Source organism: Centroberyx gerrardi, chromosome 23 (assembly GCF_048128805.1).
Source record: "Centroberyx gerrardi isolate f3 chromosome 23, fCenGer3.hap1.cur.20231027, whole genome shotgun sequence".
Classification (NCBI taxonomy): Eukaryota; Metazoa; Chordata; class Actinopteri; order Beryciformes; family Berycidae; genus Centroberyx; species Centroberyx gerrardi.
In genome coordinates this window covers 15,195,285-15,214,317 of record NC_136019.1, presented here as the reverse complement: position 1 = coordinate 15,214,317, position 19,033 = coordinate 15,195,285, and the positions used below count along the sequence as shown (strand labels likewise).

General features: G+C 43.9%; 2 protein-coding genes and 4 non-coding genes across 7 annotated transcripts in view; 4 read left to right on the top strand and 2 right to left on the bottom strand.

Moving 5' to 3' along the window:
- plcb3 (phospholipase C, beta 3 (phosphatidylinositol-specific)) overlaps positions 1 to 19,033 on the bottom strand; it is a 194,893-nt gene that overhangs the window by 131,776 nt on the left and 44,084 nt on the right. The gene's annotated exons all lie outside the window — the stretch shown is intronic.
- Positions 4,287 to 16,624, bottom strand: prox3 (prospero homeobox 3). The gene is made up of 6 exons (XM_071894261.2): positions 16,426 to 16,624; positions 10,943 to 12,813; positions 10,700 to 10,807; positions 9,782 to 9,894; positions 8,902 to 9,007; positions 4,287 to 4,695 (listed from the first exon to the last, which is right to left on the bottom strand). Coding segments are annotated over exons 1-6 (2,373 nt in total). The 5' UTR covers positions 16,427 to 16,624; the 3' UTR covers positions 4,287 to 4,521.
- On the top strand, positions 5,314 to 5,387 carry trnai-aau (transfer RNA isoleucine (anticodon AAU)). The gene has a single exon. It is a non-coding gene; the product is annotated as a tRNA-Ile (tRNA).
- Positions 5,833 to 5,906, top strand: trnai-aau (transfer RNA isoleucine (anticodon AAU)). The gene has a single exon. It is a non-coding gene; the product is annotated as a tRNA-Ile (tRNA).
- trnai-aau (transfer RNA isoleucine (anticodon AAU)) lies at positions 6,851 to 6,924 on the top strand. The gene has a single exon. It is a non-coding gene; the product is annotated as a tRNA-Ile (tRNA).
- trnai-aau (transfer RNA isoleucine (anticodon AAU)) lies at positions 7,853 to 7,926 on the top strand. The gene has a single exon. It is a non-coding gene; the product is annotated as a tRNA-Ile (tRNA).

The window sequence follows — 19,033 nt, the reverse complement described above, 5'->3', positions numbered from 1 at the left end:
AAGACCAGTCTCACCCAAGGGCGGTACACTTGGCGCCACAACCAAGTTCTAAAGAGCCTTGCGGCCACCCTGGAGGACAAGCGAACTTCCATCAACTCCCTACCACCTCCAGTATCCAACCCCCCATGGAGAACTGCCTTTGTCTGTGAAGGGGCTAAAGCAACCAGGAGCAGCTCCACACCATCGGAGAGTGGTCAGCTGTGCTTAGCACGTGACTGGAAACTGCTCGCGGATATTGGCAAACAACTGGTGTTTCCTCCAGAGATCACCACCACCACCTTAAGACCTGATCTGGTGCTCTGGTCCCCTTCCCTAAAGAAGGTCTATATAATCGAGCTCACCGTACCCTGGGAGGATTCCGTGGACGAGGCCTATGAGCGAAAACACCTGCGCTATGCTGAGCTAGCTGCTGAAGCACAACATCACGGCTGGAACACGGAAGTCCGCCCAGTGGAGGTTGGATGCAGAGGGTTTGTGGCAACATCTACCACCAAACTGCTGAGAGACCTGGGAATCAGGGGCCAGAGCCTGCGCACAGCCATCAAAACTGCATCAGAGGCAGCAGAGAGAAGCAGCCAGTGGCTCTGGATGAAGAGGAAGGACCCCTGCTGGGCCCACAAGTAGTAAACCAGGAGGTATGCGGTCAGCTTAGGCTTGACTCAGGGAACAGGACGACCCTGCCATGCATAGTCCCATGAGATGTCTGCCACTTAACAACAAGGTGACTCTCATGAATAATTGGGCATGGGACGCAGGCTCAGGACTGATCACCCTGCAGCCGGCCGCCTCTGGTGAGGGTGTATAGTGTGAAAGGCCGAAACTCCCTAGGATCAGGAGGAGCACTACTGATGATGCGTCCCAAAATTCAAACTACCCCCCCAGTCTTCTTATACAGGTCAACCAACCACCAATGAACTTTGTACGTGCTTGCACAAAGGATAACAACACCCTTTCCTGTGTTTTGGAATCTGTTTGCAGCTCCAATGGAAACCAAGCTCCTCATTAATGATATCGGCCACATCAACAGTGTGATCTCTTCATTCCTTCAAAATAACAGCTAGTACATATTATATTGAACCTGTATCTAGGCTTAACCAGGCCCTGTGTGCCAGGGCTCATTTACTATTTTGCTAGTCAAATACTCTATAAAACTAAATGACCTTTCTCTGCAAGGCTCCTGTGGTTTGCATACATTGCTGGCATACCAGGGGCACCGTGTGTGTGTGTGTGTGTGTGTCCATGGTGCTGTCTCAGGTGGTTAGACTTAGTCGTGGGCTGAGCCTCTTATAAGGCCATCATCCAAGTATTAGTGTCAGTAAGTGTGTGTGTGTGTGTATGTGTGGTAGTATCAAAAGCTTATCATAGCATTAGTGTTGGCTACCAGGGCCTGAAAGAGAGAGAGCTTATGTGTGTTCTAAAATACACACTCCACTCACTGTGTGTGTGTGTGTGTGTGTGTGTGTGTGTGTGTGGCGAGTGGTATTAAGACGCCACAACACAAGCCTGTTATTACTTTAATTCACTGATTAAATTTAAACATCAAAATTCACCAAAGTTTGAATGAGGCACAGATCTAAAGAATACAGTATGTACAATATAAAAGAGAGACCAATGAAAGCAATAAGAGAAACAGAAGAGATTACAATACAAAATGCAAATATAGAAAACGTGCACTTGAGAACACATCACAAATAGTTTACATGTCAGACTGGTTTCACAGACACAGCTTGGATTAAACCAGGAGAAGGTCTTTATCTGGAACATTTTCATAAATAGCAATCCAATTTGGTTTAGCGTCTAGAGAACTGAGTCCATGATACTGATAATCAGGCCGGATCAGATTAAAGTGAAAGTTTCCTCAAAACCTTGAAATAAACATAGATATACATTGACATGATGTTGTTTCAGAGAGAGTGTAATAAAACATAATTAATCACAGAAAATATTAAAAATGATCTGAAAGAAAATCCTAACATTGAAGCAAATAAAATGCTTGTGTACAAAATGGATAAAAGGTTAATTTTGACTTTGCTGGCTCAGGGTAATTAAAATCCCGGACTAATGTGCATTCACAACATTAAACCTGCTGCCTTGAACTTTTAGTTTAAGCACTCATTCATCTTGGAGTGGCTGTAAACATCTTTTATGATTTCTGATTAATTTCATCCAAAACAGGACAAGACAACATAGGCTGCTTTGAGCTGTCTGTGAAAGCTGATTTGTGTAAATGAGGGAGCGGTGTCAGTCAATGTCTGTGCAACCGGCCTTTGGCTTAACATCACATGAAAGGAATACAAAAACATAACATAAGCAAATATATCAAGAACAAGAGTACATCAAGAAAACAACAAAACATGAATTCCAGTATTTTAAATTCAATATATTGTCCCTCTTAACAGAATTTTTTAATTACATTTTGATTACATTATGCCACCATGTACAAAAAGCTCTATAATAATTTAATGTTGAACAGAGAGATGGATATACAGACAAAAGAAATCCTCAGACTGAAACCATTGTAGTTCCCTAAAACAAGGGCAACTTCTTTTTTTTTTGTTTATCTTACAATAAATCAAACAGCTCCATTATGTAACGTTAGTCAAGCATCATCCTCCATGTTTTTTCTTTCAAATAATTTCCAGCCTCATTTCTCCATCTGTGTATCGGGACCCGAAGGCGACCCCGGGCCTTTCAGACGGATCCGTACATAACAAGAAAACAGTTTAAAGAGCCTGGGTGGCAGAGGGGCAGAACACTTCACTTAATGAAAGAGTCACAGCCAAGGAAAAATACCTCTTACCTTTGCCCACACACACACAGGCAGCCACGATACTCCATATTACTGAAGAACGAGCAAACGACAATCACATGCAATGTTGTGACAAAAGTCTCCGGAGGAAGAAGACTGATGTGGAACTGTAAACACTCCTGAGGGAGAGCAGTGCTGACATTTTGGGTGTGATTGTTATGTGCTGGCTCTGCAACATCATTAACTGTTATTGAGCATTATTACTGCCTCTGTGTGTGTGTGCTTTTCCTTTGAAATGGTTGATCAGGAAGCTGAATTTCCCATTGGGTTCATGGCTGAAATATACGGAAGAGTATTAGGGCCATTGTAGGTGAATTTTAGTTTATTTTACAGCAACTGGGGGGAGGGGGGTAATATTCTGAGAAGAAACTCTGAATTTCTGAGATGAAAGAATTTTTTAGATTAAAGTCAGAAATTTGCGAACATTTTCTCACAAAATTCTGACTTTAATCTCAGAATTTCTGAGTTTTTTCTGAGACTATTACTCCCCTTCCCCCGGCTGCGGTAAAAAAACAAATCACCTACAAATCACCTAATACTCTTCTGTAACAAAGCTTAAGAACTCCCAAATGAAAGGATATTCACCCTATATTCACCCTAACTCATCTATCAAGCCTCTCTTTCCTCTCTGCTCACAGTGAAACAGCTGATCAGCATGAGGCCAGTGATGCTAAACCTAATTTGAGAAGTTTGATATGTGGCCCTGGATTCCAGTGTCTGAAACTATTTGAAATATGTGCTGTGTGAGTCCTCAACATGCCTGGTAAACAGCTCGCAGGCAGCAGTACATTCGATTTCTGCTCCATAGAATTAGAATGCATAGAAAGGGCATTTTCTGATGTATCACGGTAATTGAACTTAACAGGAGGGGAATGCCGGGGAATGTGTGTGATGTTTTCATGAGAATGAGCAACAGTGCATGAAATTCAGATAGTTGGACAACGCAATTAAAATAATAGCTGTCCTATGGTAACACATCAGCTTTTCATATCTCATACACTGTACCTGTGTACTTCCATGACAGGATAATTAAAAACTCTGTAGCAGCCATTTAAGTGTACCAGCCAAAATGCCAAATGTTTAAATACCTTATCTATCCATTCAGGTTCTGTCGCTGAAGCAATGCTTATTTTCAGGACAGCATTATCAAAACTTGTATGGCAACACTGTGATTGCACTAGTGAAATGACTAGTGAAGAATGTTTTGAAGGGGAATTCCCATTCTGTCCATTTTAATTCTATGGTCTGGTCACGTTCTTCGATAAGTGCTGTCACAAGGCTCTTATCAGAGCACTGAGTGTATTGTAACATAGTCTGCTGTTGACCTTGTGTGTGTGTGTGTGTGTGTGTGTGTCCATTCCTGCCTGTGTATGCGTGTGGTTTCTGCTGCACATAGTCAAGCAGAAACCATATATTATCTTAAATTATCTTTTCAGAAATTGAGAAAAGCTGTTTGCTTTTCCCAAAGTTGCCCAAGCCTTTTTGAAAACCTGTGTGTTTGTATCAGTAGTGTTATTCAATGTGTGTGTGTGTGTGTGTGCGTGTGTATGCACTGGGATTTTTGTCATGCCAATTCTCACCCAACAGTCTGAAACTACATGGTACCCTCCAATGTGCAGATGCTTCTATATCATTCCCTTCTTTCAGTAAGTTTGTGTGTGTGCATGCGTTCGTGCGTTTGTATGCCTGCATCAAAGGAAAGTGCGGCCGCATCAGCCGACAGGACAACCAGGCAGTCTGAAGGCATCTGGCACGGGACTATCCAGTTTACAGATGATTTTGTATATTCCTTTCTTCCAGCAGGGGTCGCTGTCTCTCCCAGTCTGAATGGCTGAGTAGAACTCCCTCAGAGCCACTTCTGATATCTCTATGAACCTCTCTGGGACCTGGAGAGAGAGAGAGAGAGAGAGAGAGAGAGAGAGAGAGAGAGAGAGAGAGAGAGAGAGAGAGAGAGAGAGAGAGAGAGAGAGACAGAGAGAGAGAGAGAGAGAGAGAGAGAGAGAGAGAGAGAGAGACAGAGAGAGAGAGAGAGAGAGAGCGAGAGAGAGAGAGAGAGAGAGAGAGAGAGAGCGAGAGAGAGAGAGAGAGAGAGAGAGAGAGAGAATTGGGCAGAAATACTTTGAGTGTCAAAAGGAAAAATACCAGCAGCTGGGCAGTCTGGTCTCTAAAGTTCTGGACAAACTTGAAAATGAGCTCCACAGATTCACTTCAGTCAAAAGCAATTATAACCCAGAAGCTGCAAGTTGGAAATAGTGTAGTGTCTTCAGTCAGCTCACACTGAGACTTATGAATCAATCAACCAATTACAACACAATCCAGGCCAGATATAAAAAATACCAGTGTAAACATTTCTCTGTATGTTTTGAGTATGATTGTACAGTGTAACATACTGTAAACTGCTTTGACAATAGTGTTTTGCCAGTCTTGCCAATGAAGATTCTTTGGTTCAAGTTGAATTGAACTGACCCATGTATGTGGACTATGGATTAAGCTACGGATCTCATGGCCGGTTAGCTCAGTTGGTTAGAGCGTGGTGCTAATAACGCCAAGGTCGCGGGTTCGATCCCCGTACTGGCCACTTGGCTTTTAACACGGGCAGTAGCCTACATGAAACTGGTGCCATGTGATAGCAGGGAAGCATAAGTGACATGGAAGTGCGTCTTGGTCCCAGTGTGGCAGTAGCATAGTAGTTGTAGACTAATACCCTATGTGGTGCACGATGTTGAGAAGGTTGTTGGCTTTTGACAGTCTTGTTAATAAAGTGTAGAGAGAGAGATAGGCTAGTTAAATACGAAAATGTTACTTATTGATCCACTACAGACACCACATAGGCTGGACTGATTTGAGTATATAGCCAATAGAAGAAGCCGCAAAATAAAATACCATCCTACCTCTCCGCTACAAAAAAAAAACCCAACTCTCTATTTAGCCGTGCGGAAGGAGGATCTTCTATCTGCGTTCACACGTCTTGTATGTACAACAATTAAACTCTGAGACTTGGGTAGGGAACAATATGGTAACGGGGCCGGTTAGCTCAGTTGGTTAGAGCGTGGTGCTAATAACGCCAAGGTCGCGGGTTCGATCCCCGTACTGGCCACTTGGCTTTTGAGCATGGAGAACAACTTGAAGAGGATTTGGGACTGGATGATATGCATTTCTGCAGCGTTGTGACTCGGAGAAATCTGTCTATGAGCAATTAAATGTGAGGAAGGATGCCTACTGGTGAATGTGTATTTGAGACATACAGTGTTGCACTATATCCTACTGTAAGGCACTTCGGAGAAAAACATCCACTAAATGGCATAAACACCCAGGGCTAATCTACTTTACACTGCAGTCGAATATCTTATCTCGTGATTATTTAGTTGTCTGTTGCCACATAGCCGCAACGTTTATGTTTCTGAAATGTGTGTAATACATTGTAATATGTAGTAAAATGCTTTGGAATATCGTTCATTTTGACAGCCATGCTAAAAAATGTTTTTGAATTGAACTGAATTCAGAGAGAAAGAGGCAGAGTGAAAGACATTAAGAGAGACGAGCTGAATGCAAAACACATTCAATTAATCCAAATAGACCCGGCTCATTTGAAACTGAGTTCAAGTTCAGACTGATTTATACAATCACACTCGTCTGCTAAAAAACACAATGAGTTTGAAAGAGGTGAGAGGAGGAATTCATCCATGCTACAAAAACAAATGTTCTGTTTGTAGGGGAAATATCTTCCACCGTTTTCGCGGTGTGTTGCGCACGAGCTTTTTTCCAACTTGTTTGCCTTCCCTTTGGCGAACATAACGACCATCATTTATGTGTGATTGTCCAATTCACACCTCCCGTTCACAGCTACCTGAGTCTGTCCATCCAGCTGTATGGGGGAAGGTGTTCCTATTCTTCACCCAGGCCGGTTTCTCAGTGAGTGGACAAACGTTTGGTCTCTCAATTTACACATCTTGTAGTATGAACAATTTAACGATCTTGTCAGCGCTCATGTCCGACGTATGACTCCGGAGTGAATCATCAGTCTCTCCAAATACTTTACATGGCCGGTTAGCTCAGTTGGTTAGAGTGTGGTGCTAATAACGCCAAGGTCGCGGGTTCGATCCCCGTACTGGCCACTTGGCTTTTGAGAGAGATAACTGACTTAAAACTGGTGAATAATCAGAAAAGTAGACTTAAATCTGACTACTAGTTAACATTAAATATGGACAGGATATTTGTGTTTGTGCTGTGTAATGACTGTGACAAATGCAAGGTAGGCTACAAAGATTTATAATGAATGTGTGACTGAGATATGTTTGTGGTGCAGCATGGCATTTACACTGCAGGCAGCCCAGTGGGCTTCCTTTCCCAATGGTGCCATCAATGGTAAAATGTAGGCACAATTGGTACCATAACGCATTTTGGATAAAACTTCCACCAAGTGGCAGAGACATGAAACCATACTGTACCACAGGCTTTCTAAGTTGCAGTGCTGTTGTGTGAGATCATGTTGTGTGAAACACTCATATCAGAAGTTCTGCATTGTAATATACTGTCAAATGCTTTGGTATTGTTGTTAATTTTTTAATTAACAATTGAATTGTCTTTTAATTGAACTGCATTTAGAGAGAAAGAGACAGAGCAAGAGATATTGAGATAGTGAGGGGTCGAACACAAAAACACTCCTTACTGATCCAATACAAACAGAGACTCATTTGAATTTAAGTTAAAATTGAAATTCAGGCAGATTTGATTTATACAATCAAACTTCTCTACTAAAAACAAGAGTGAGTTTGAGACAGGGAGAGGAAGTGAGTGAGAGGACACAGACTGTGCTACAAAACAAATGGTCTGTTTGGTGGGGATCTACTTCTGTCTGTCTGATGGAGACTCTGATTTATCATGTGCTTCACACAAACTTTGTTCTAACTTCATCTTCTCTGTGTTGAACACAACAACCATTGTTTATGGGTGACTGGCCATATGACACCTCCTACTCACATTTGAGGCTTTCAATGCAGTTATGACTGCACTGGAAATGACCAATGGAAGACCACAGACAAGGGCCGGTTAGCTCAGTTGGTTAGAGCGTGGTGCTAATAACGCCAAGGTCGCGGGTTCGATCCCCGTACTGGCCACTGTGGTTTTAGTGAGGAAACACTTGTCTGTGATCACAGCAGGTGTCCTGGTGGAAAATCATAAGAGTACATTGTGTGTACTGCTCAATGAGTTTAAAGATTGTGAGGTAGGCTGCTGAACAGCAATTGTCTCATCGAGACATTCCTTGTGGTTCTTCTCTAGCTCAATACCCATGTTTAACTGCACATCAAAGTAAGTCAGGACCCATGTAAACACCATGTCTGATTATATTAATGTGCTCTTGGTCGAAGTAAGCATAATAGCAGGAACATGTGTGGAATTGGAAACACTAAATTTTCTACTTTTCATAATAGACAGCAGTTAGGACATGTATACATCTTAGCTGTGTTTGTTGAACTGTGATCAAGCTGCACATGAGCCCAGTTCATTGTGTTATGGGGATTGAAGGGAAGTGTACTCTGTACTGGGCTGGACCAAGGTGATGGGCAGCGGGAGGCAGCACTTTTGGAATTTGGAAGAAATGGGAGTTTATGTTACATGTGTTGTTTTTAGGCGGATGTAAGCACCATGATGTTGACACTGGTGTCAGAAAACCCTAAGGAGGGTGGATTTGTTAGAACAACTGAACAAGTACTTCATTCATGTAAATGGGATTATTATGGGGAGTTGTCAAATTATGGAATCATGCAAACAGACTAATCTGACTATTGCCTTATTCACAGTATAGGCAATAGTCGCATTATTGGGCGCATGTAAACATAGCCTATATGTAGAGCATGGCACTAACACTGTCGGGGCTTGCGATGCCTTTCCCACTTACTACAAATGTCTGCACTCACAGTACTGTAAGGCACTTACAGTTAAAAGCTTCCACCCAGTGGCATACACAGTTATACCACCAGGTGCCTAAAAGCTACAGGTCTACAGTTGATACTGCAGCGGAACAGACATACTGTACACACACACACACACACACACACACACACACACACACACACACACACACTACTTACCTGGTAGACATTACTCTTATTGTAGTGCATGTTCAGTATCCGGTAGAGCTCTGTGTCCCGGCCCATTCGCAGCTGAGTCTCTCTGCCCAGACGAGGTGCAGCATCCCTGGGTAAAAAATATAGATAATAGATAAATAAAAATGTTATGATGAAAAAAATGAATGTAAAAGACAATCCACTTCCTGAAGTGATTCTAGAAGTGTTGTGATGTCCAGTGTGACGTTATGATGTATTTCACGCCTTACAGTCCTGAGATTGTACAACACATCCACTGTGGCATCGTTTGCCCACTGAAAAACCTTTTTTTTTTTTACTGTTCATGCTGTTCCTCTCTGAATTGACATGACAACACTGTCCACTTCCTCTTTCTCCTGGATTGCCATAAAACTTCCAGCACACACTGAGTCTTAAATAGCTGCTAGTGTATAATAATTGACAGGGAATGTGTCATGTTTCAGTAAATAAAACCTTTCCTGAATATATGGCAAGTCAAAAATGGTTTATGTGCTTGTCACAGTTATGACCACCTGCTCAACCAATCAAAATTTCAGCGAACGTTGAAAATATATCAGAAACAAATGAGATTATGAACTATCTGTCAGTAGCCAGCAGCTTACATGACTGACAGGGAGGAAACATTGCAGCTTCGAGCTTTTGCACATTAAGACAGGAAAGCCTGCAGCATGGCACCAGGAAACTTTGATATAAAATTAATTCTGCAAGTTATTAAATATGCAAGACAAAGTACACACTGCTACTGAGGCATAAATCCAAATCTAATTAGACAGAATGTCAGCTGCTTTAGGAAATCGCCTATCTCCGCCCAGGCAATCAATGGAAGTTTTACAATGAATGTGAGCCGGTGCCAACCCAAACGGACCGGGTGAGAGCCTCGCGAACGGCCTGTCGTGCGAAGCGCTCCATCTGGATGTAGAAGAACTCTCTGAAGTTACTGAACCACTTAATCAGCTGGGAGGTGACACAGCGGTTAAACTAGGAGAGAGATGGAGGGAGAGAAAACAGCAGGAGAGGGAGAGAGAAAATGAGGACGGTGGGAGAGTCATCTCCTCATTTATTCATTCATTCATTTATCATTTATTAAATGATTTCATTTAGCATTAACAATGATGTATAAATGTGACTTCACTTCTGCCTTCAAAGAGAGCTCTAGTGGATGTTTCATGGACAGTAATTTCTTTTTAATTGTTTTGGAGATACCTAATGGCAAATAGTGATTGTTTTTTTTCTGCCGTCCCTTCTCCACTCACAACCTGCTCATCCAATAGTGTTCAGTGTGCATTTGTGCAGCAGCAAACACAACACTAGCTAACATACTGCCCAGGAATATGATAGGCTAAAGAAATACACTTCATCCCTCTCTTCATGAAATACACGTTTTTTTCCCACCTTTATATGCATTTGACAGTGGCTTTAGTCATAAATTTCCCCTTGACACTGGCACAGTGGTAAACAAAGGGAGGACAAAGGTCTAGGTAAACGAGACTAGCCATATTTCTTGGAGCATGGCGTCGGCATGTTTGGTAGTGGTCAAATACGGGATCCAACAGGGTGTCTGCATAAATCAATGGGCTAATAATACATCATGGGATCAAATCTGGCTCATGAGCTTTACTGTATGTTCTCGTCTCTATACTGAGACATATACAGTATATATTTATCATATATTAATATATGTAACAGGTGTTGCCATTTGCAGTGCTTAGAAGTGTTTCTGCTCTTAAAAGCCAGGATTGGATTGCATGAAGAACACAAACCACACACACACACACACACACACCTTGACGTCAGGGAAGTAGGTCTTGAGTGTGTTGGAGCTGGGGTAGCGTGCGTAGAAGAACATGAGCTTGGCTTTCTTCAGGTGGCAGGGAGACAAACCCTCCTGGCTGTATACACTGGTTAAGGAGATACACGCTCTCTCTCTCTCTCTCTCTCTCTCTCTCTCTCTCTCTCTCTCACACACACACACACACACACACACACACACACACACACACACAAGTCCCTCAACAAAAAAGGATATTCCTCCAGGCGGCAGGTACAGCTCTCCTCCGTCCATCCCTCCTCCTCCTCCTCTCATCCCCCCGTCTCCTCTCATCCCCCTGTCCCTCTCTCTGTCGCCGTGGGGGTGGCGGGCGAGGGAGGGGTCCAGGTGGCCGAGCAGGGGCAGCGGGGGGAAGGAGGGGTGAGAGGAGGGGTGAGGCGGGAACTCCAAGAACGGGTCGGAGTTCAAATAGTCCTTGTGGGAAGGGGGCAGGTGGGAGAGCTGCGGGTGGGGGAGGGAGCGGGAGAAGAGCTGCTGCATGGAGTAGTGCAGGAGGGGGAGAGGGAGAGGGGGAGGAGGAGGAGGGAAGGAGGATGAGGAGGAGGAGGAGGAGGAAGAGGGGTGGAAGGAGGAGGGGTCTTTGGGCTGTGAGGGGGGAGGCAGGAGGGAAGGGTGAGGAGGGGGAGGGCGGGGTAGAGAGGGGTGGTGCAGGGGGAGGTTGGGGTGAGAGGGAGGCAGGTGAGTGGAGAGAGGCGGGCCGAGGAGCGGGTTGGCCTTCCGTTTGTCATGTGACCTTCGAATGGCCAACGGCACCGCCAGGTCTCCCGGATGCTCCCTGCGATGCGATTGGCCGGGAGGCAGGACGCTCCCGTTGCTGCTCTTTTGGAGCTGCTTCTGCCTCTCCGCGTCCTGCCCTCCCGTTATCTCGTCCTTGTCTCTCGTCTTTTCCTCTCCTCTCAACAGTCCCATCCACACGCCCCTCTCTCTCCCTCCGTCGTTTCCCGTCTCGGATGGGAGGAAGGCGATGGAGGGGGGTGGAGACGGAGGAGTGAAGTCTGTCATTTCGGTGTAAAGGCGGAGGACGCGGTCGATGACTCGGGCCACGGCACTGCCCAGCTCCAGCTTCAGTGCCTGGGCGAACTTCTGCCCTCCCTCCTCCCCGTCTTCTTCTCCTCCTTCTATCCCTCCATCCCACTCCCCTCTCACCAGCCCTCCGCAGCCCAGCCACACCCCCGCTCCCTCCATCAGCCCCTCCAAGTACAAACCTCCTCCCCTTCCTCTCTCCATCCTCCCTTCTAAATCTTTCTGCCTCTCTTCCCTTCGTTTGTGGTTGTGGAAGTTGTCGAAAGGGGAGGTGGGAAGGAGGGAGAGAGATTCCTTTTCCATCTCTCCGCCGTCGATCTCTTCATCGTACATCCCCTCTGCGATGTCCTCCTCTTCCATCATCCCTACGTCTGCCTCTCCTCCATCTGCCGCTCCTCGGTTTTCACTTCTGCACCTCCTTTTCTTCTCCTCATCCGCCGTGTGCTTTTCCCCAAACGCCCTCCACACTTTCTCCTGCAGGGCTTGCAGTCTCTCTCTCGCCTCCTCCAGCTGCTCCTTCAGCTCCTCCCTCTCCCTTCTCCTCCCCTCCCTCCCTCTCTCCCTCCTCCTGCCTCCCTCCGCTGTCTCTCCGTCTCTCCGCCCGACCACGCTCTCCAGCTTCATCCTCTTCACCCTCAGGACGTCTCGACTCCACTCGGCCACGAGGGCGGCGTCGCTGTGCCTCTTCTTAACCCCCAGCAAGCCCTCCTCTCCCTCCATCACTCCCTCCTCTCCTCCCTCCATCCCTTGCTCCACCTGTCCATCCCTCTCCTCCTCCTCTGTAATTCTGTTTTCCAAGTGTCTGTGTGCACTCAGGTTTGTGTTGAGTGTGTTTAGTTGCAGTTGCCCACCGATCCTCCTGGGGGCTCCACCTGGCTGGAGGAGGTGGTGGATGAGGGGATACCCTGGGGGTCTGAAGGTGGGAGGGGGGCGACCTCCATTGGACTGGGGATGAACACCAGGGAGATCTGTAGCGCAGAGAGGGGGGGCAAATGCGTGTATCTGGGGGGCGGAGTCATCGAAAAGATCTGTGGGGGAATCCATCACTGGAGAGAGAGAGAGAGAGAGAGAGGGAGAGAGAGAGAGAGAGAGAGAGACAGAGAGAATTACTATTGTTATTTATGTTTTTGTTGTTTAGAAATGGGTGGAATAGATGGAGAGGGGGATTTCAACACTGGCAAAAAAGTCTTTCAAAACCTCAACTCTTCAGGAATCCAGAAAAACTGGCTAATTTTTGCCATTTAACACACTGTCAATGGTTCAGCCTGGTCCTGAAACACAAGGGTCAACTATCACTTAATAATATATGACAATTCTCTAATGCACTAATGATTACACCATGTTGAGTAATAAATAAAGGCACATCATAATGGCATTACTGGCACATGCCTTCCGCTTGTGGAGTCACTTTAGCAGTTTATTTCTAATCATGAACTAGCACTCTCATATTTTTTCTTCTCTGCATACTCCACTTGTGAAGAAACTTAGCAGTGTAATGTCTAGTAGTGTCTAGTTTGGGATCACACACCTCATGGTACTTTTGTGTCAACATGTGTTGCTACTGACACACATATTGTGTTGAAAATAACAGAAGTGTGCGGTCTCAAACCAAACAAATGACAAAAGACGTGTTGGACGTGACACATCCTCTTTAAGGCCGGGATCACACTTAATGTGTTAATGCGTTACTCTCTGATGGAAGTTCATTCATTTCAGATGAGATAATCCATTACCTCTGCATCACTCAGTTGCAGATGCTTTGCATTGCCATGAAGGTGTCGATTGCCTTGGATTTATTCTACTTATGCACTGATGATGCATGCATAAACTAAAACAGATGTTTTGCTCTGTTTTGTGCTAGCTTTCTGTGATGTTTTCGTCTCTTACAATCCATCAGTGAATCAGGGTTGCAGTAAAAATTTATATTGTAAAACTACAATCTACAGCCATGTGGTTTCAACTTAAGTTTGAGTCCCAAGGTCCTTGCACTGAACTGCAAAAGTACAATACACTGTAAGAGTGTAAAAGAGAGTATGTGCGGGAGGTGAATTCCCAAACGGTTCCTGCAGTCGTTCAAAGGGCGAGGAGTCGACACTGTGGCTGTTTCATGACCATCCAAACATGCCATATGAGGAAATGGCACATTGCAACACTGAACAAAAGCCACTGGAAGACAGACAGAGAGGGTGTCATGGCGGGTCAGTGGGCTGGAGGCCATGCTGGTATGGTGGGTTAACGTCTGGCTCATGATCTTTGTCACTTATCACCCCCCTCTCTCCCTGCGATCCTTCCTGTCGCTGTCCATTGTGTGCTGTCTAAGAAAGCACAACTGCCATGAAATCTATTTAAAAGGTTTTAGAATGGAGGGCAGGTTACTGTGTTTATTCATAGATGCAATAGTATTTTATTTGGATATGGATATTCAGTTAACGATCCTGGTACGAACCAAGGTAACACAACAGTGATAACAAAAAATATCACTCAACATTTTTGCTGGAAAATGGTGGAAAATTTGAATGCCTAAACATTTTGATGACATGCAGTTTGATTTGTTTGCCAGAAATTCTGCACAGTCTCTTGACGATACCTGGAAAAATCTTTCTCATGGAAAGTGCACTAGTGAATGTGAGGCTTATGAAAAATACAGTACATTTGACTATACTCCATTTCAGTGAGCCTGAAAGCACGCATACCCGTTCCTTTTTTCCTCTCTGTAACTCCTCTCCCTCTCTACGCCCCTCTCCCCTTTTTCCTTCCTCCCTCTCTACTCCTCTCTCATCCCCCTTTCCTCTCTTCCTCTCTCTCTCTCTGTTATCAGTTCAGACAGCTTGTTAAGCACTGTTTGATCAGAGTGTTTACCGTCAAACACGCACACACGCACACACACACACACACACACACAAAAGGGAAAGAGGCTGAGTGAGAGAGGGCTTACAATGGTCAATGGTCCTTGGGGAGTGAAATGGAGTGAGAGTGGTAGTGTGTGCGTGCATGTATATGTGTGTGTGCGTGTGTGCATGTGTGTGTGTGTGCATGTGTGTGTGTGTGTGTGTGTGTGTGTGTGTGTGTGTGTGTGTGTGAACAGTAGTCCTACTTAGCTTCGATAACACCCCTAATCCACTTCAGATGGATACACTACCACTCACTGAATAGATGGACGGATGGATGATAGATGGACAGATGTAAGGACAGACTGACAGAGTGGTAGGTAGACAGAAAAGATACAAACAGAGCACACACACACACACACCCACACACACACACACACATGTTATGTTAAAGTTAGGCCAATTGAGCTAATTGGTCATCATTGGTCCCCATTAAAAACATGAATAATTAGACAAATAGACAGATAGACAGACAGATAGATAGATAGATAGATAGATAGATAGATAGATAGATAGATAGATAGATAGATAGATGGATGGATAGATGGATAGATAGATAAGTGGACCAATGCATAGGTCCCCCAGTGCAACATGAAGAGAATAATCCTCCTATAAATAGCTAAATATCAATTATTCAAATGCCCTCTCCTCTCTACCATAATACAGCCCAGATGGCAAGCCAGCCAATGCGCTTATATCAGGGACAGATTAGCTTTTCAAAGCCAGGGAAAAGCCGAACAAAATATGAACACTGAGCAATGAAAATGAAAGCTATTAACTGCTAGATTAGATTTAGGAATAGTGTTCTTAGACTGGTGTGGCTAATTTTGGGAAAATTGACAACAGAGGACAGGCACACTGAATAAAGCACACACAACTTATTAAATAATGCATAAGCCACTTGTAGGGAAATACATTTGGAAATTCTACTTAGCCTACACTAATACCCCAAACAGAAAAAACTGCCTACATTCCCATACAATTTGGAATATGGTTCCAAATTTGATCAAAAACTACTGGCCTATTTGTATACATATAGTTGACTTTCATTAAAAATATACTTTGAGTGGCCAAAATATATAATACATGAATAGATAATAATATATTTTATATAGATGAGCAGATTTATATTATCAACAGCTTATAAAATATGTCCAAAATATATTTTGAATGTCATCTACATGTAAAAATACATTGGGGTCAATTCTTTTGTCTATTTTAACACATAGGGTTATCTCTAAATAAAGGCTATAGTGAATTATCTATTTATCTATTTATCTATCTATCTATCTATCTATCTATCTTGGTTGGTTTAATTTATTTTGACTTTTTTTTAAATTTCATTTTATCATTTTATTGGATGTTTTTCAGTATGGGACTGATGATAGCAAATATGATGAAAGCCAAAAGTTGGATGCATCTTTTCTGAATTAGATTTTTGCCAATACCTCGTTATTATATTTTTCTATTCATGAGTGCTTTTGAAGCCCCCGACCCACCCCGCGTGGCAACATCTGCCGGGTCTACCACGCGAGAGGAATCCGCTTCGGCCGTTCTGACGCACGAGCTGTCAGTGGCGCGCGCGCCCGTGCGTCCGTTGGCTAATTGGCAGCCGTGGACTAATGTCGCAGTATGAAAGAAAAAAAAACATAAACACATACACACACAGAGGCACGTAGCCGACACTCACTCACTCTACATAGCTTATCAAATGTGGAAAATTGTAAAATTCCCTGTCTGAAAGTATAAAGATTAAAAAAATTAACTCACTTAATCACAGAAGAGAGCTCCGGCGGCGTCCTTTCTCCGAGGCTTTCGGCTCCGGTGTCCGTTTCTGTCCGCTTCGCCTCGGTCGACTGTCTTCAGCTGGCACCGGACGGGCCTCGGACATCGGTGCGGACAGAAAAGGAGCAACCAGCGGCGGGTTTCCTGCTATTTCCCGTTTCACTTCTCCTCTTTTTCCTCTCTATTCTTCCGTCCCTCTGTTCTTTTCCTCTCTATCACTCCGTCTATCACTCTCCGTCACCCGCCTCCTCTTTACTCTAGTTGTGTTTTTTTCTCTCTCTCCCTATCTATCTGTGGCTGGCATCATCCTCACGCGCTGTTCCCGGTGTGGAGTGGCGCGCGGTGGGCGGGCGGGCTCGAGAGCTGTCCACTTGACGGTCCGGTCCCTCCCATGTTGGCATGACCCCCGGTACACACACACACACACACACACACACACACAAAGCCAGGTTGGAGCAACTAGCCAAAAGTAATTCATTACTCATCACTCTTATGTCATAGGCTACAAAAGTAATGTTATTATCTAACTTGATACTTCACGGGATACTTCTACTCGTTACATTACCTTTACACACACACACACACACACACGCACACACACACACACACACACACACACACACACACCAGATTAGGGCCTAGAAATGTATAAATAGGATATGACAATATGTCTCCATAACTTGGATAGCCTACTTTACAGCTTACTGAACAGATAGATAAATTAATGGATGGATGAATGGATAATGTCCCTTGACCTCTTTGAGGAGCTTTTATCAATGCCCAGGGTCTGCTGTAACTATTGAAACTACATTAAAGGAGATTTAAATTGGAGACACTGAGTTATTGCAGCATATTGGCAGCGCATAGCTCTCTCCTATATTCCCCCACTGAAAGTCAAGTGGTGATTCATTAACAGTCTTATCTCACCGTAGGAATTTTCTTTAGCCTTGAAATAACAGAATGGAAATGATAAATATCTTCTCACACGCGGTTCTTTGTAAACTATGAAATAGGATTTTTTTTTCCAGTGTGGAATCTGCACAATGAGTGGAAAGTTACAAAGCTTTTTGGGGATTTGAGTTACAAAAAAGGTAACTGCAATCCATTACATTTACTGTAAAAAAAAACCCCACTGTGATCTGATTTCATACTTTGAGTGATTACTTGTTGGCTTACTCAGAAACAAGGTTGAAGGGAAATTAAACATTTTGTGAGATAGTGGACACAAATGTTACACAAATCATGTTACACAATTTGAAATAATGTTTAAAATGGTTATAGACAGCAAAATACTATTAAAACTACAATCTGTGCCTTTATGGATTTTGAAGGCATAATCCATCACTAACTAACTGAGCCTAATCAGATTTCATCACTGTGCTGGAGTAATCCCATACCAATTAATATGAAGGTAATCGGCAATCTGCAACAGATTCCATTTTAAAAGTAACCTCTTTAGACAACAGTCATGCTTAAAACAAGGATACATGAGCAGCATTTTGAGGCAACATAGATGCCAATTCTACCTACAATTCAGATCAAATTACTGTTTTTTCTCCTATACACCTTTGGTCTTCAAACCCCACCATGTTATCCACATTCATTTCTTCCTAGCTGCCTTTCCATATTGCCTAAAAACATTAGCTGTGTATCATGGCCTTTAAGGCGGTGATGCAGCAGCAGCACTAACATTTTGTTGAACTCTGATGAGCAACAGTGCCTGATGATTTGCCTCAACATTGTTGCTTTAATCACATAGAAACATCCTGTTTCCAGGAAACATTTAAATAGATGCTTGACCCTGTGGAGCACTTTGTTACCTGTTGCTGGGAACATTGCCCATCTAAACCAAAATGCTCTACAGTGTTTACCCCCCTTACATGCCAATTTCCATTCCTCAATTTAATCTTTTGCTTCCTCTCCTGTTGTCTCTTTTTGAGTCATTTGTTTTTCCATCCACTGCATTCTCCGAGTAACCCTCTCTCTCTCTCTCTCTCTCTCTCTCTCTCTCTCTCTCTGTCTCATCCCCTCTTTTTCTCTCTACTTTTGATCAAAAACGCTGCGGTTAGGTACTGACTGAAAGGTCGCAGTTGTTATGGAAACGAGGCTGGTAACAAAAGCTGGACACATGGGTGCAGAGAGAGAGTGAGAGAGAGAGAGAGAGAGAGAGAGAGAGTGAGAGAGAGGTCTGAATAAACACAAACATGCAGAGAGGAGAGGCCGGGAAAGAGAGAAAGCGAGAGAGATCTGAATAAATAAAAACGTATGCAGAGAGAGGAGAGGCGAGGGAAGAGGAGGGAGGGAGGGAGAGAGAGAGAGCGAGGTCATGAAATGACGGCTCCATCCATCTGCAATAATAAATAACAAAAGATAATACTGGGTTTTATCATTCTGGGACGGCGGCAGGCCATAAAGGTGTGTGTGTGTGTGTGTGTGTGTGTGTGTGTGAGTGGAGATATGAGGGTGTGGGAGAACGCAATTGATAGATAATACATGGATCCGCTGCACAAGCTAGAGAATACTAAAAAGCACAAATTGTCCACAGAAAGCCGACCAAAAAGCCTAAAAGTATGTGTGTGTGTGTGTGCGGGAA

Bases quoted from the DNA above. Each gene is read 5' to 3' on its own strand.
- prox3 (XM_071894261.2), bottom strand. The intron at 10,808-10,942 runs ATATCCTTTTTT...ACCAGTGTATAC, and splicing joins TGTACCTGCCGCCTGGAGGA to AGCCAGGAGGGTTTGTCTCC. The intron at 4,696-8,901 runs GTAAGTAGTGTG...CTCTCTCTCCAG, and splicing joins ATAAGAGTAATGTCTACCAG to GTCCCAGAGAGGTTCATAGA.